The 15,490-nt window shown below is 42.2% G+C and overlaps 1 protein-coding gene across 2 annotated transcripts in view; it reads left to right on the top strand.

The window, feature by feature from the left end:
• Positions 1-15,490, top strand: part of SCP2 (sterol carrier protein 2) — a 51,236-nt gene that overhangs the window by 19,488 nt on the left and 16,258 nt on the right. For both annotated transcript variants that reach the window (XM_074961719.1, XM_074961718.1), the window contains exons 11-12: positions 3,660-3,767; positions 12,988-13,141. In XM_074961719.1, coding sequence (XP_074817820.1) covers positions 3,660-3,767; positions 12,988-13,141 — 262 coding nt within the window. The remainder of the gene's footprint in view (positions 1-3,659; positions 3,768-12,987; positions 13,142-15,490) is intronic.

Here is a 15,490-nt window from a genome sequence, read left to right as displayed (position 1 = left end):
TCAGTATCCTGTGTCATAAGGTAATGTTACAGAGCAAACATTTAAACTATAAAAATGTTTGACTGTAAATTCCCCACAGTTACAGGAGAAGCATTGCCAAGTGTGAAATATTAGTTTACCCCAAGAAGTATCATCTCCTGCCCATCAGGAAGGACTAGTGCATTGAAATGAGCCATTGTTGAACAAAGACTTTGTTGATTGTTCCCCCCCACTCACCTATATGCAGAATCAGCTTGGATTCTGGGGTGAGTGTGGATAAAAATCTCTGACAAGGAGAAACTGTGTCTCTTTATGCTGTTTGAACTCTGAGGGGAAAAGATTCCTAGACATAAGCAAGAGATCCCCAAGCTGCTTGGCTTAGGTTAGCCCCAAAGGATATAACAACTTGCTTATTATAGAAGCTTCTATTACCTTTTGAATTTAAGATTGTACCACATTTGTGTATGTATGCTTACCTGCTTTAATCTTGTAAATAATTCTGTTTTCTTAGTTAATAAATCTTTAGTTAGTTTATTATAGGATTGGCTACAGGTGTTGTCCTTAGTTTGAGATCTGAGTACAATTGACCTAGGATAAGTGACTGGTCCTCTGGGACTGGGACTTGAACATGTAAAGATGGTCACTTTACATTTTTGGTGTAAAGTGACCATCTATCACATAGTTCAGCTTGCCTGGATGGCAAGATAAACTGGAATGCCCAAGGGGACTGCCGGTGATTCCATGGTAAGACTGTTATAGTCCTTTAGGAGTTCACACTTGTTACTGGATTGGTGAAATCTAAGTATAGAACATACAGCTAGTTTGGGGTTTCTGCTCTGCTTTTGACAGTCTGTCCTGAGTTTGGCACTCAGTCTTGAGCCACTCCAGACAGCGTGACAACAACAATCAGGGGTCACACAATGAAATTAATAGGCAACAGCTTTAAAACAAGTGTAAGGAAGTACTTCTTCATGCAATGCACAGTCAACCTGTGGAACTCATTGCCATAGGATGTTGTGAAGGCCAAAAATATAACATTGTTTAAAAAAAAGAATAAGATAAGTTCATGGAGGATACGTCCATCACTGGCTACTAGCCAGGATAGTCAGGGTCACAACCCCATGCTCTGGATGTTCCTAAACCTCTGATTGCTAGAAGCTGTGACTGGACAATAGGGGATGGATCACTCGATGATTGCTCTGTTCTGTTCATTCTCTGAAGTAGCTGGCACTGGCCACTGTTGGAAGACAGGATACTGGGCTTGGTGGACTGTTGGTCTGACCCAGTATAGCTTTTCTAATATTCTTATGTTCAAAATATGTTGAACTATTACATTGCAGATTTTAAAAAGTTCAGCTTTTAAACATATTGGTTTTTCAAACATTGAATTAAAAAGTTGAGAACATCCTCTGTGAATCATTTCCTGAAAAATAGCATGATTTTACTTACACACCACTAGGTGGTGTATAGTCTTATTTATGAACAGTCAAACTGAGATTGGGGATTCAATAAAAAGGCCTGCAAGAATTTAGACTCAAGATTTTTAACTGAACGAAACTTTAAAAAGATCTCTTCCTCTGTCCTTTTCTTCTTACTATCCCTTCCCTTTCTCTGACTTGTTCCTTTATACCACATTATTATTTGCTGGGTCTCTGTGGCACCAGTAGCAGCAAAAGTGGTTGCAGTCATTTTCTATTTATTTAGATATGTACACTCATTAGTAAAAAGAAGCACCCGCTCTTTGATCTACATCTGTCATGGTGCACCTAGAAAATGCAACACACTGCTCCCGTGACTCCCATTTGGTCAATTATTAACTTATAACTCAGTAGCATATCTTGTATGCATTTTTTTCTTTGTGTTCTAATCAATTTCACTCTTCAGTCAATATCATGAGAATATGTTTCTTTACCTTCTTACACCGTGAGAGCTCTTCAGTGGGAAAATTGCTTAATCCAAATGAACATGATTATTTGTTCACCCCTATGAATCAAAATCTGGTACTTCATGTGGTTTGTGTTTGTTGAATACTGAAACTGTTAAGTAAGAATGTATGTATTTAAAAGTATTGAGTCTGCAGCATGCCAATAACTGCCATTAATATTACTGCGTTCAGAGTTGTAGCCATATTGGTTCCAGGATATGACAGATACAGTGGAGGAGGTAGTATCTTTTATTGGATCAACTTCTGTTGGTGAAAGAGACAAGCTGTTGAGCTACGCACACCTCTTCTTCAGGTTGTGTAGCTCAAAAGCTGGTCCTTCACTCTTTGGGGAATTTTGTGCCAAAAAATGAAAAATTCTGCTCACAGTATTTTAAAATTCTGCAAATTTTATTTGTTAAAATAACACTGTATAATCACACCAGTTTCAATTATTTTGGTAATTTATTTCAAAATATCTGTCAGCAAGTATGTCTGTAACAATACAGACACCCACACAAATTCCCCCAGGAATAGAGAGTTAAAGAAACCCCTACGACAATTCAGTACTTGCTTCTCTGTCCCCTCTCGCACAGAACCCAGCCAGGGGGCAAGGGACTCATGCCCCCTTCCCCCCAGAGCCCAGCCATGGGCCCCCCAACCCAGATACTCCTACCACTTTTCTCCCAGAGCCCAGCTATGCCCCCTCCCCAGCTAGGGTTGCCAATTTTGGTTGGACATATTCCTGGAGGTTTCATCACATGACATAATATTCAATTAAAGATTAATCTTTAATTCTTGGAGACTTCAGGACAATCCTGGAGGGTTGGTAACCCTACCCCCAGCCCATACACTCATACCCTCCTCCCATCCAGAGCCCAGCCGTGGGGCCCTCCCTGGCCCAGACACTCACACCACCTTGCCCTCAGAGCCCAGCTGCGCCCCCACCTCCAGCCCAGACACTCACAGTCCCTACCCTTCTAGAACCCAGGGATCCAGAAGCAGAAACAGCCTAATGTTGGGTCCCAGGCTTGCAGTTTCCTGCATGCCACCACCTCTTTTCTTCCAGGTGTGATGGGAACTGCAGCTGCTGGGAACCCTCCAGTTCCCTTCCCTCCCTTCCCTCAGGGCCTTGTTTTCTATTTACGAGGTGGGCTCTGCCGAGTCCAGCAGCCCTAGTGGCACCCAACATCTCTGCAGCCCATTTCTGTGGAGGGAAAAAGGAAATTCTGCATGCCCAACATTAATTTCTGCAAAATTCTTCATTGTGCAGTGGTGTAGAATTCCCCCAGGAGTATTTCGTTCACTAACAGAAATTGGTCCAATAAAAGATATTCCTTCACCCACCTTATGTCTCATTAGTATTACTGCAAGTTGTGATTTCAAGTGAAAAACATAACAGTATCTGTAATGACTGACTGCTCCTTTTCAGGAACATTTGCTCTTTTCATTATAATTTTACCAATTATTAATTTAATTATTGTATAAATTGAAAAGCTTATATAGTGTACTAAAATATATATTTGGTGGGCAATGGAAGCAAATTAACACCTATTGTCCAAACAGTGTAAGCAGTTAATGTTCATATCATTTGGTTATTTCACATGTGTGTTCCAAAAGTTTTATGCACTACAATTTTCTGATTTTGGCTGACTCAAAACATATGCAATAATATCCAGAAGTAACAGTAAGGTTTAAAAATGTACCAGAAGATGACTTTGTTTCAGCTATTTTCCCTTTTTCAATTACTATTTTATAGGAAGAGCTGGGGAGCTGATTGATAGAGGAGACAATACTTATGGTGGAAAATGGGTGGTAAACCCCAGTGGTGGTTTGATTTCAAAAGGGCATCCATTGGGTGCCACAGGTAAGGCAAATATAGAATTTGTATTTCTAATGATTTTGAGGTCTGCATGTGGAAACTGGCAGTTTCTCCATCAGGTTCTGATGGTATCCATGATTATGAATGGTGAAATAATTGTGCAGAAGGAGTGCTGGGGTCTGAGAGTATAATGTGTCTGCCTAGTGACTTCCAGTATGTAAGAAATTATCTTGCTATTGGTTGTTTTTTTCACTTACAAAGGTTAAAATACTCTCTTGACTTTGTGCTTTACGCAGCATGCAGTTTACTGTTAATGTTTTCCATCTTTGAGCTAAGAATATGAATTTTGTATTTGTCATATTCATTTCACTAGTTAACTAAATTAATAGTTCAAATAGAGGATGCTAGGTGACATAACTTCTGCTTAAATTAAAAGTGAATTTTTTAAAAAAGGAGTGGGCTAGAATTTGTTTTTCTTAATTAAAATAAAATTCATTTTCACTTGACTTAAAATGTCTAAGTAGCTAGGCGTACAGGGGTATTTTGCACAGACCTAATTATCTGTCTGGAGAGAGCAAACATGTTCAAGAGAAAGTTCATGTTGTTGACAAAGCATATGGAGTTAAGATATAATTTTTTTCTTTCAAGACCTGAGTACTTACTACTTTTTCTTTAAGTTTCAATAGACTACACTAAGAATACATTTTTGTACTTTGCAGAATACTTGAATATACAGTTTACATTGACATATAAACATTTTTCTGTTTTAGAGACTACTCCAATCAAAATCAAGCTATTAGTTTTAAAATGTGGTAGTTTTATTTTATATACAAAGTCTGTCTGCAGCTGCCTCTTCAGAGAAAGGGATTCAAAGTAGTTGATGTGAATATTATCTTCTGCATTATATAATGTGTCCGCTGAAGACTTTTATGTTTATGCAGTAATTTAAATCTCAACCTTCAAGCAACTTTCTCAAGCATTCCTTCCAGTTTCGTACTTCAGCAATCTTTCTCAGAAGCTAAATATCTGTGGTTTTAGAAGTGCCATTTTAGCAAGACATATTCCAACTTCTTTTTTCAAAAATAATTTCAGTTTAAGACCATCTGTAATTTCTCTCAGTATTGCCACAATTTAATGGGTTTCATTAGATGTTTTCCATATGTATATAGGAAAGTATACTGCACATAACATAATAAGATGTGATTATATCGTACCCATGTGTTTCCCATAATATACGTTTATTCATAAATGCTGTAACACTTCTTTGAAGAGCTGTTCAGTTATAATTTAAATGTAAGCTGCTTAAAATGTAAATCTTTAACCAGTGTCTGTGGTGTTATATGATGAAGGGTCAGGCTGGCATTGAACTTTGTACTTAACTTTTTACTGACTGTGAACTTCGTGAACTTCATTTTTCTTTTGACCTGCATATATTTGGATCTATTTGGGACAATCCTTACCTTAAACACTAGTTAACACTTCATGGTGTACTTGAAGTATTGTTTCAATTCAATTTTAAAAGAATTATGATTTTAAAAGGAAATCATCCACCACCACTGGTAAAAGTGTGGAGAACCCATCAGATTTTTGATAAAGCCTTGAAATCCTATATGGGTAATTTTGCTTCTCACTGAGCCAGTTGGTCATTTCTGGAAAAAACTCTAAAGGCTTTTTAGAAATTACATGTGTATTCTCTGCTGATTTGCTATTTAATATAGTATGTTTTAACTTTCAGCAATATTGTTAACTGAGAACTTTTCTAATATTGATTTTGGATGTGCCAACTTAGATGATTAGGTGTTATGTTTTTCTTCAAGTGATGATCCCTATGTGGATTCCAAACATGGATCCACATACGCTGGAACCAGAACGGTTCATAGTAGTATCCGTTAACCCACATATGCATCGTGCATTGACCGCATGGCGCATCTGAGGCTTTAAGAGGCTATGCAGGTTGACACTGCTCCAGTTCCTTCTTGCTGCTGTATGGCCAGAGTCGGAACCCCTGTTCCTCAGTGCTCTTAGCTTACCAAGAGAGCTGTTCTTTGATTGTTGTCTGTAGATAGTTTTTATTAGTTGTATATGGTTGTCCGTTAGTTAGCTAGGTTTCCTTTGTTTGACTTCTCCCCTTGTGTGGCTCCTCCCCAGCCCAGGGACTGTGCCCTGGCAAGCCAGTTTTAAATACAGTGCTTCGTGCCCATGGTCCTTCTCTGTGAGTGACGAGCACCAATGTTGTCTGTATTGTTTGGGCAAAGCTCATGTTGCCACCTGCTGCTCCATCTGGCACTCTTTCCTGGCTTGGCCTCGAAAGACCAGAGAACTTCACCTCTGCAAGTGTCGTATGGAGGAGGTAATGTGACCATGTGCACAATTGGATCCAGGACCGACAGATGCATCAGAGTGGTGCTTCATACCGGCGGTGAGCTCCTCCCCGGGCCCTTCCCAGCCGGCACCAGAGGCACCACCGCTACTGCCCAAGACCCACCATACTCATAAGAGGCACAGCTGTGGACATAAGGGTGGCTCCCCGATGGGGACTGCCTCTAAACACATCATTGCTTCCCCGAGCTGTGCTAGGTCAGATGAGAAGTGTCACATCAATCTGGATGCTCCAGCAACAAAAAGTCCCAATCAGCACATAAGTCCAAGCACCGCGCTCCATCGGCCCTGCCACTGGCCACAGTGAGTGGCCTGCTGCTGTCGCCTCCGGCTCCGTCCACTCCACGGGGATGTCTGGACTTGCATGCCCAATCCTACATACACCGGGGCACTTGTCCCCTCTCATGCCAATGGCTGAACTGATGTTGCCATATGCCAGCTCCCGTCCATACACCCAGCCTCTCGTCGCTCCCAGAATGCCGTCTCCCGCGGATGATCCCCTTCTCCTTCAGCATCTTGCTCCACTCAGCCTCTCTCCGCCAGGCCCTTCCACAGAGGAACCTCTTTTGCTCTTGGACCATCCGGCTTCATTTCATCCCACACTGACGGTTCTGACGACTCTGCCTCTATTGGACCTGTCTTCGGCCTCTGAGTGGTCTTCTGAGCCGGACTCTGCCTTCTTGCCCACCCAGTCGTATAGCCTGGACCCCTGGCATCACCCATATCATGTATACCCCGCTGGTTGACCCATGGTTCCATGCTGATGCCAGGTGACCCCTATGCCTGGCCCTACTGGGCTGCTTGGGACCCCTAGATGAATTGCAGGGGACAACCATGCCTGCATCACCGGCTGTGCCCAATGTACTGTCCCTCCCTCTGTCTGAGAAGCCCCAGGACTTTCCGGCAGCAGCAGCACCATTGGATCCTCTGGTCCCTATTTGCACCTCTTCCTCCCCAGATGATGCCTTTATTCTGCCCTCTCTCTCTCTCCCCGATGACCACCTGCAAGACCAGGATCTGCTACAGCCCTCAACCTGCCTATAGATGACGTACAGGACCCCCAGAATCAGTTCCTGGACATATTGCAACCCGCCCGGGCATCCCCTACTTCCCTGCCTATTCACAAGGCCATTTTACAACTGTCCCAAATAGTCTGGCACACCCCAGCTTCTTGTGCGCCCACTCCCAAGCGGGTGGAGTGTCTCTACTTCGTGCCCACCAAAGGCACAGACTTTCTATATACTCACCTGCCATGAAATTCTTTTGTAGTCCATGCAGTAACTGAGCATGCCTGGCAACTGCACTTTAAATCTAACCCCTTCACTTCCCCCCGTGCCAATCACAATGCCAAGAAGCTGGACTTGCTGGCTGCAAGGTCAACTCCTCTTAGGGTGACCAGATAGCAACTGTGAAAAGATGGGACAGGGGGTGGGAGGTAATAGGTGCCTATATAAGAAAAAGTCCCTCAAAATGGGACTGTCCCTATAAAAACAAGACATCTGGTCACCCTAACTCCTCTGCGGGGACAGTTCTGCATTGCCAGCTACCAGGCCATCCTGGCCAAGTACAACTTCCTCTCATACTCCAAACTGGTGGACTTTAAAGCTTTCCTCCATCCAGAGAAGCAGCAGGACTTCAACACCTTCTGGACGAAGACAAGTTGGTCACAACGTTCCTCCAGGGAGCAGTTGATGCTGCTGATATTGCATCCCACTCTCTGGCCTCAGGGGTTGTCCTCTGCCATGATTGCTGGCTATAATCTAGCAGGTTTCTAAAGGAGGTCCAGACTACACTTGAGGACCTCCCCTTTGACAATAACAAAATGTTTAGCGACAAAACCAGTGAGTCCCTCCACTCCCTTAAAGACTCTCGTAGCACCCTCTGGTCACTTGGCATATACACCCTGACCCCAACCTGCAGGCAACAGAGGTGGTCCTTTAGCAGGGCCGTCCCTAGAGGGGTGCAGGGCCTGGGGTGGAAGTGATGAATCCGTCACTTCCAGGACTGACCACCCCGGGCGGCGGGTAGGGGAGGCAGTGCCTCCCCAAACAGCCAAGCGTGGCCCTGCCCACACTCTGCCTCCCCAGGGCAGTGACGCTGGGCTCCAGGGGGCTGAGGAGGCTGCGGCAGAGCTGTGCACTCTCCCTCCCGGTGCTCCAGAGCTGGGAAGGCTGCAGCACTGCCGCCGCGCGCTCTCTCTCGGGTGGAAGGGGTGGGGCTGGGGCTAGCCTCCCCCGGCCAGCGGTTCACACGCCATCCATGCATGCTGGCCAATCGCGCTGGCTCACGGGGCCACCCAAAGCGTGGGGCCAGAGGCGGTCGCCCCAATTCACCGTACCGTAAGGAATGGCTCTGTCCTTCAGACCTCGCCCTCGTGCCACCTACCAGCCCTATCCTCAATGTCCAGTGGAAGTGTTTCAGCATCATCTGCGCTCACTACCACCCTACTATTCCACGGCCGCTGCTCCTGCCACTTCTGCTTTCCTGCAACGTTCCTCCAGGCAGCCCTTTTGCGTCCTTCGTGGAGACCCGTGAACCTCCCTCCAGTCACCCCCCCAATTGTTTTTGTGGGTCATCTTGCCCTTTTTGGTCACAACTGGACAAGATTACCACTGATGGTTGGGTGTTGGACATTGGTCACCAGGGGTACCTCATAGAATTCTTTTCCTTCCTGCCCCATCACTCACTCCGGGGACCTCTTGGGGATCTCTCCCAGTACCACCTTCTCTGAGAGGAAGTAGATGCCTTCCTTTGGAAGGGTGCCATAGAATCTGTTCAACAGCACTACCATGGCTGTGGTTTCTACTCCCCTTACTGCCTCGTACTGAAGAAGGGGGCGTCCATCCCATTTTGGACCTCCAGTTGCTGAACAAATTTATTCGCAGATTCTGTTTCCAGATAGTCATGCTCCCCCTCATCATCCTGTCTCTTCCCCCGGTGGCTTGGTTCACGGCTCTTGATATGAAGGACACATATTTCCATACAGACATCCCCCCGTTCCTTGCAAATTCCTCCACTTCACGGTGGGGCGTTCACACTATCAATTCCAGGTCCTTCTCTTTGGGATTGCACTGCCCCCTCATCTTTATGAAGGTTTTCGCTGTTGTGTTGGCCCACATGCGTCTCCTGGGTCACTCCGTGTTTCCCTACCTGGATGATTGGCTCCTTGTGGCTCCATTCCAGGCCTGCCTCCTTATCGCTATCTGGACCTTACACATCCTCCTAGACACCTTGGGGATTTGCATCAACAAGGAGAAATCTGTCCTTACCCCTGCCTGCATGCTCATTTTCATAGGGACCCGTCGGTACTCAGTTGCGGCCCACACCTTTTTTCCCTCGGACCAGTTCACCACCCTCACTGCTCTCATCACGCAGCTCCACTATCATCCACGCACATGAGTCCATCAGTGCCTCTCTCTCCTGGACCAAATGTCTGCCTGCACCTCTGTCATGCTGCATGCCTGCCTCCATATGCGTTGCCTCCAGCTGTGGCTCCACTCCATCTGTGATCCTCAGTCAGACAGCCTAGGCAAGCTGATCTTGCTTCCTCCCTCTGTCCTCACCTCCCTCATGTGGTGGTGCAACCTGTCCAGAGTCTTAGCCAGCATCCCTTTCACGCCCCCCGTACCACTCTCACCACGGATGACTCGCTTGTTGGCTGGGGAGTTCATCTGGACGGCCATGTGGCTCAGGGCCTCTGGTCCCCCAGGGAGGCACAGATGCACCTCAACATCCTGGAGCTCTGCGCCATCTGCCTCACCTGCCGAGTCTTCCTGCCCTTCCTCCATTCGCAGCATTTTCAGCTGTGAAGAACATAAGAACGGCCATAGTGGGTCAGACCAAAGATCCATCCAGCCCAGTATCCTGTCTTCCAACAGTAGCCAATGCCAGGTGCCCCAGAGGGAATGAACAGAACAGGTAATCATCAAATGATCCATTTCCTGGCACCCATTTCTAACTTCTGGCAAACAGAGGCTAGGGACACCATTCCTGCCCATCCTGGCTAATAGCCATTGATGGACCTATCCTCCATGAATTTATCTAGTTCTTTTTTGAACCCTATTATAGTATTGGCCTTCAAAACATCCTCTGGCAAGGAGTTCCATAGGTTGACTGACTGTGCGTTGTGTGAAAAAATACTTCCTTTTGTTTGTTTTAAATCTGCTACCTATTACCCAAATCCAAATACGCCATGGTCCTGTATGCCAGCATACTTTCCTGTATAACGTAAAAACAAAGCACTACTTGAGCAGTAGGCTTTTTTTTAGTTTAGAAAAACCCACAACCCTAACATGATCAGGTTTTTATTTATGTAAGAAATACTTAGCAAATGGTTTTGAATTCAGCTGATTACTTCCAACCTTTTGAAGTACTTCATTGTTACTATTATTTATTTATTACTACAGCAGAATTGAAAGAAGTACTTCTCTCCTGTGCTTGTTTAGCCTAACTAAAAGAAGGTTGAGGGGAGATATGATTGCTCTCTATAAATATATCAGAGGGATAAATACCGGAGAGGGAGAGGAATTATTTAAGCACAGTACCAATGTGGACACAAGAACAAATGGATATAAACTGGCCACTAGGAAATTTAGACTAGAAATTAGACGAAGGTTTTTAACCATCAGAGGAGTGAAGTTTTGGAATAGCCTTCCAAGGGAAGCAGTGGGGACAAAAGATCTATCTGGCTTTAAGATTAAACTTGTTAAGTTTATGGAGGAGATGGTATGATGGGATAACATGTTTTGGTAATTAAATATTCATGGTAAATAGGCCCAATGGCCTGTGATGGGATATTAGATGGGGTGGGATCTGAGTTACCCAGGAAAGAATTTTCTGTAGTATCTGGCTGATCTTGCCCAGATGCTCAGGGTTTAGCTGATCACCATATTTGGGGTCGGGAAGGAATTTTCCTCCAGGGCAGATTGGAAGAGGCCTTGTAGGTTTTTCGCCTTCCTCTGTAGCATGGGGCACGGGTCACTTGCTGGAGGATTCTCTGCTCCTTGAAGTCTTTAAACTACGATTTGAGGACTTTAATAGCACAGATATAGGTGTGAGGTATTTTTTTGTAGGAGTGGTGGGTGAAATTCTGTGGCGTGCCTTGTGCAGGAGGTCAGATTAGATGATCATAATGGTCCCTTCTGACCTAAATATCTATGAATTCCTAAAGGTGTCACGAATGCTGTGCTAATGCAATCTTTGGACAGACTTTTGGCAGAAGGATTTATAGTACTGCCATCAAGATGTGAAAAATGGAACTACATAAAAATGCTTTATATGATTTTCAGAACATAGTCTTTTTAAAGACTAAAATTTCACTGTCAAGCAGCTGTTTTTGTAATAAAGCCTTCATTAAATAATTGGAATTTTCTTGAAGGGACTCTCATGTTGGTAAGCCAGAATTTGACATTCCGAGTAATGGCTTCATCTGGAAGGTATTACCATAAAATGGTTAAAGAATAAGGAAACTAATCTTCAATACAGTGGACATTTGAAGGGGATGAAAGTGAAAAATGCATTACTTTGAGTCACGAACTTGTATGTTTATAGAGTATGCGTGCACGAATGTAAATACTGTGTTTTTCTTTTTCTAAAACTGGGAAAATATTAGTTTTATAAAACCAAAGATTGCTTAAGAGAGACACCCTGAAGCCCAAAGTCAGGTGTAAGAGTACTAAAATATGCCAGCATTGCAGCTCCAAAGTCAGGATAAAGTACAGACAAAATACAGTGATTGAGGGCTTTTTTAAAATAAACCTATGCAAATTAGTCAAAAAGTTTAGGTACCCCGACGTATCAACAAATAGGGCTCAATCCAAGGCCCATTGAAATCAATGGAAGAATTCCCATTGATTTTAATGGACCTTAGATCCAAGGCCATATTCAGCTTCACTGTTTTACTTTATATAGTTAGTTTTTTTAATTGCTGGAAAGATCTTCCAAATTTCAAGAGGGAGGCAAAAATTATTAAATATTTTTAAAGGAATTTAAAAAAATGTTCATGCCTATAGTATAATTGAAAGGGTGCTTTATCCAAAAAATTAAAATTGACAGTGTTCTTTAAGCTAAAGCTTTCCAAAAGCACAACTCTCTGAGTATTGGTCAATTGTTAGTCTTGCCTAGGTTCATAGTGTCCTCCTTGTTTGCTTGTTCTTTTTAAAACTGCAGTCAGAATTCTCAAATGGTAAGGTTTGTATTGTGGAAAAATACTTCTCTATTAAGTGTTATATCAATGATAAGAAATGTTTGTCAAGCAGTCTTTTTACAGTATTACATTTTGATGTGTACTAAAACTTCATAAAACTAATATTTTCAAAATAGATTGAAACACTTTGTCATATTATCCCATATTTTAGCTATATAAGAGCTAAATACTATTATTACCTAAGTCATGGTGAGTAGTGAATTTGCCATAAAAGAAAACAGCATTTTTAAGATTTGTTCATTTTTAAATCAGTATAACTTTCTAGCCCTAAGTACTCCTAGTTTTTGTATTCCTTGTATTCCTTTCAGTTGTTGTATGCAGTGTAACTGTAGCTGTGTCGGTCCCAGGATATTAATATGTTTTATTGGACCAGCTACCGTTGGTGAGAGAGACAAGCTTTCGAGCCACACAGACCTGAAAAAGAGCTCTGTGTGGCTCGAAAACTTCTCTCTCCAACAGAAGTTGGTCCAATAAAAGATATTACCTCATCCTTTAAGCTTCTGTTTAAAAAAAACAAACAAAATCCTTGAGAGACTTTTTTTTCTTAGGATTTTGGTAATGGAGTTCTTTAAATTTTAGTTTGCTGAAGTGTAGCATGATATAACATTATTGTATTTGTTGCTTGCTCTTGCAATAGTTGGAGTGTTTTAAGATCTGCCTCCTCTGTGTTTGATTTTTTAGGTCTGGCTCAGTGTGCTGAACTCTGCTGGCAGCTAAGAGGGGAAGCTGGGAAGAGACAAGTTCCTGGTGCAAAGGTTGCTCTGCAACATAACATAGGCCTTGGTGGTGCTGTAGTTGTAACATTATACAGAATGGGTTTTCCTGAAGCTGTAAGGTGAGTTTTTATCTATTTGTGTTTCTATAAATCTGTACATAAATGTTATCAGAGAAGAGGTAGCATTATACTTTACTTTGGAAAACAGAGATTTCCTGTTTGAGTGCAGCGAAAAGTAGGATGTAATGTTTAAATAGTGTGGTAGATCCAGTTTGGTAGTGCTGAAATGAAAATGTGCATATAATTGGCTTATTTTGCACATACAATACAGTTTTCTCAGTACCCTATTAAATAGACTGCTTGGATTATGTTTGTTCCCTCACAGCAGGGAAAAATGCAGTTTCTGAATGCACAACTCTTTCTCAATGCTTATGTGCAGCTGTTTTTTCTGCAGTCTGTTTCAACTTTCATAATGGTTTTGGTGTTGGTCACGATGGCTGCTTTTTTCCCCCCTCCTTAATTGTGTTCTCATAAGTATCTGTCTCCATGTTCAAAATTCTAAGTAAATTTAAGGAAAAGGGATATGAAAACCTGGCACTGATACTTTATTATGTGATTCTTGTAAAACTCCAGACATTTTAAGACTGCAATTCAGTTGCCATAAAACAGCGTGAAAGCTACAACCTTCATACCTTTAGTACTTCAAAATGCTCCAGGCTGAATGCACAGGTCACTGACCATTCCTAGGTACTGTAGTCAGTAGCCATAGATTCCTTTTTATTTGTTTAGATGTACAAATAATAGTCATTTGGATAAGAAATACGAAATAAAACAGAGTAGCTTCATGCCTTTTCTGTTCAAGAGCAGTTATTTTTTGTAGTAGAAAAATCTTAGTTTCACAGAGAACATGTGAGTGGGATTTTATTTTTTAAACTAGCACGCGCCTGGTATTTTTCTCTGGGGTTCTTATTTAATGGAGTTTTGCAATTGTCTTCAGTGGGGCCAGGATTTCCAATACTACTGACAACAGAGATGCCCGTTTCAAAATCTGTGCAGTGTAAGGTTTGTTACTACTTATTGGAAGTTTGTTTACTGTTGGGAAGGGTTTAATAATCCCCATCACAGATTTTGATAGTGATGTGGATATTTGATGGCTTTGGTGATGACAGATGTGGAATATTTGCATAGGAATTGGGGTTGGTGTTCCTGCTTGTACAAATATTTTTGCAATAATATTTGTTTAAAAAGAGTATTGTCGGAATAAAAAACCCCTAGTTTAGGAACAAGTGTATGTATATGTGTTCTTACAGCAGAGAGATAATTGGGATTATAGTCATATGAGGGAGTTTCCATACAAAGGGAGATTATAGATATAGAATTTCTTAATTCAGACAGGCAAGAGTAAGAGAAGATACACTACAGATATATAAATTAACGAAAGGTATATGGAAGTCCATTTAAGTTTTCATATTTTTCTGGTTTCATAGTAAAAGGATAAGGGGGGTGGTAAACATTAAAAGACAACAAAGAAAATGAATTTTTAAAAAATTAAACAGGTAGTTAATCTGAGGAACTCTGTCATGTGATTATCAAGGCCAAGAATGTAGTAAGATTAAAAATGGTAAATCTATATGAATAGCTGCAAGGGTCATCAGGTTTTCATTGGTGAACTATCAGGTGTGGTCATAGAGAAATTCCCCTATTGTATAATACACATATTTAAGTGGCATTGTAGAAGTTTTATACCTTCCTGTGGCTCATTTAGTTTTGGCCAGGGTTGTAGATAGTCTCTAAGGTGCCACAAGTACTCCTTTTCTTTTTGCGAATACAGACTAACACGGCTGTTACTCTGAAACCTGTCATTATGCAATGCACTGCATTTAGCCGTATGGAGTGGAAATCTATCGACTGCATGAAAAAACTTGTATAAGCTATTACCAGCAGGAGAGTGGGGTGGGAGGAGGTATTGTTTCATGGTCTCTGTGTATATAATGTCTTCTGCAGTTTCCACAATATGCATCCGATGAAGTGAGCTGTAGCTCACGAAAGCTTATGCTCAAATAAATTGGTTAGTCTCTAAGGTGCCACAAGTACTCCTTTTCTTTATACTATTGTAAGTGCATAATTGGTCCATTCCTGTAAAGCAATTCCAAACTGTTTGTTTTTATTTTCAAAACTTTATATATTTTGTAGTTTTAAATTATTAATATGAACAGGGGTTGTGCCAAAATATGACAGTCCATAAAAATAAAAGGATTTGGCAGGGAACTTGCTAGAGTTCAAGAACAAATGGATAGATCGTGCTAAACCAATCTGATCTCCTTCTTTGAGAAAGTAACAGATTTTTTAGACAAAGGAAACACAGTGGATCTGATTTACCTAGATTTCAGTAAGGCGTTTGATACGGTGCCACATGGGGAATTATTAGTTAAATTGGAAAAGATGGGGATCAATATGAAAATTGAAAGG

This window comes from Natator depressus, chromosome 8 (genome assembly GCF_965152275.1).
Source record: "Natator depressus isolate rNatDep1 chromosome 8, rNatDep2.hap1, whole genome shotgun sequence".
In the NCBI taxonomy this organism is placed as follows: domain Eukaryota; kingdom Metazoa; phylum Chordata; order Testudines; family Cheloniidae; genus Natator; species Natator depressus.
Note: the sequence above shows the minus strand (reverse complement) of the source record. Positions and strands in the feature narration are given on the sequence as shown.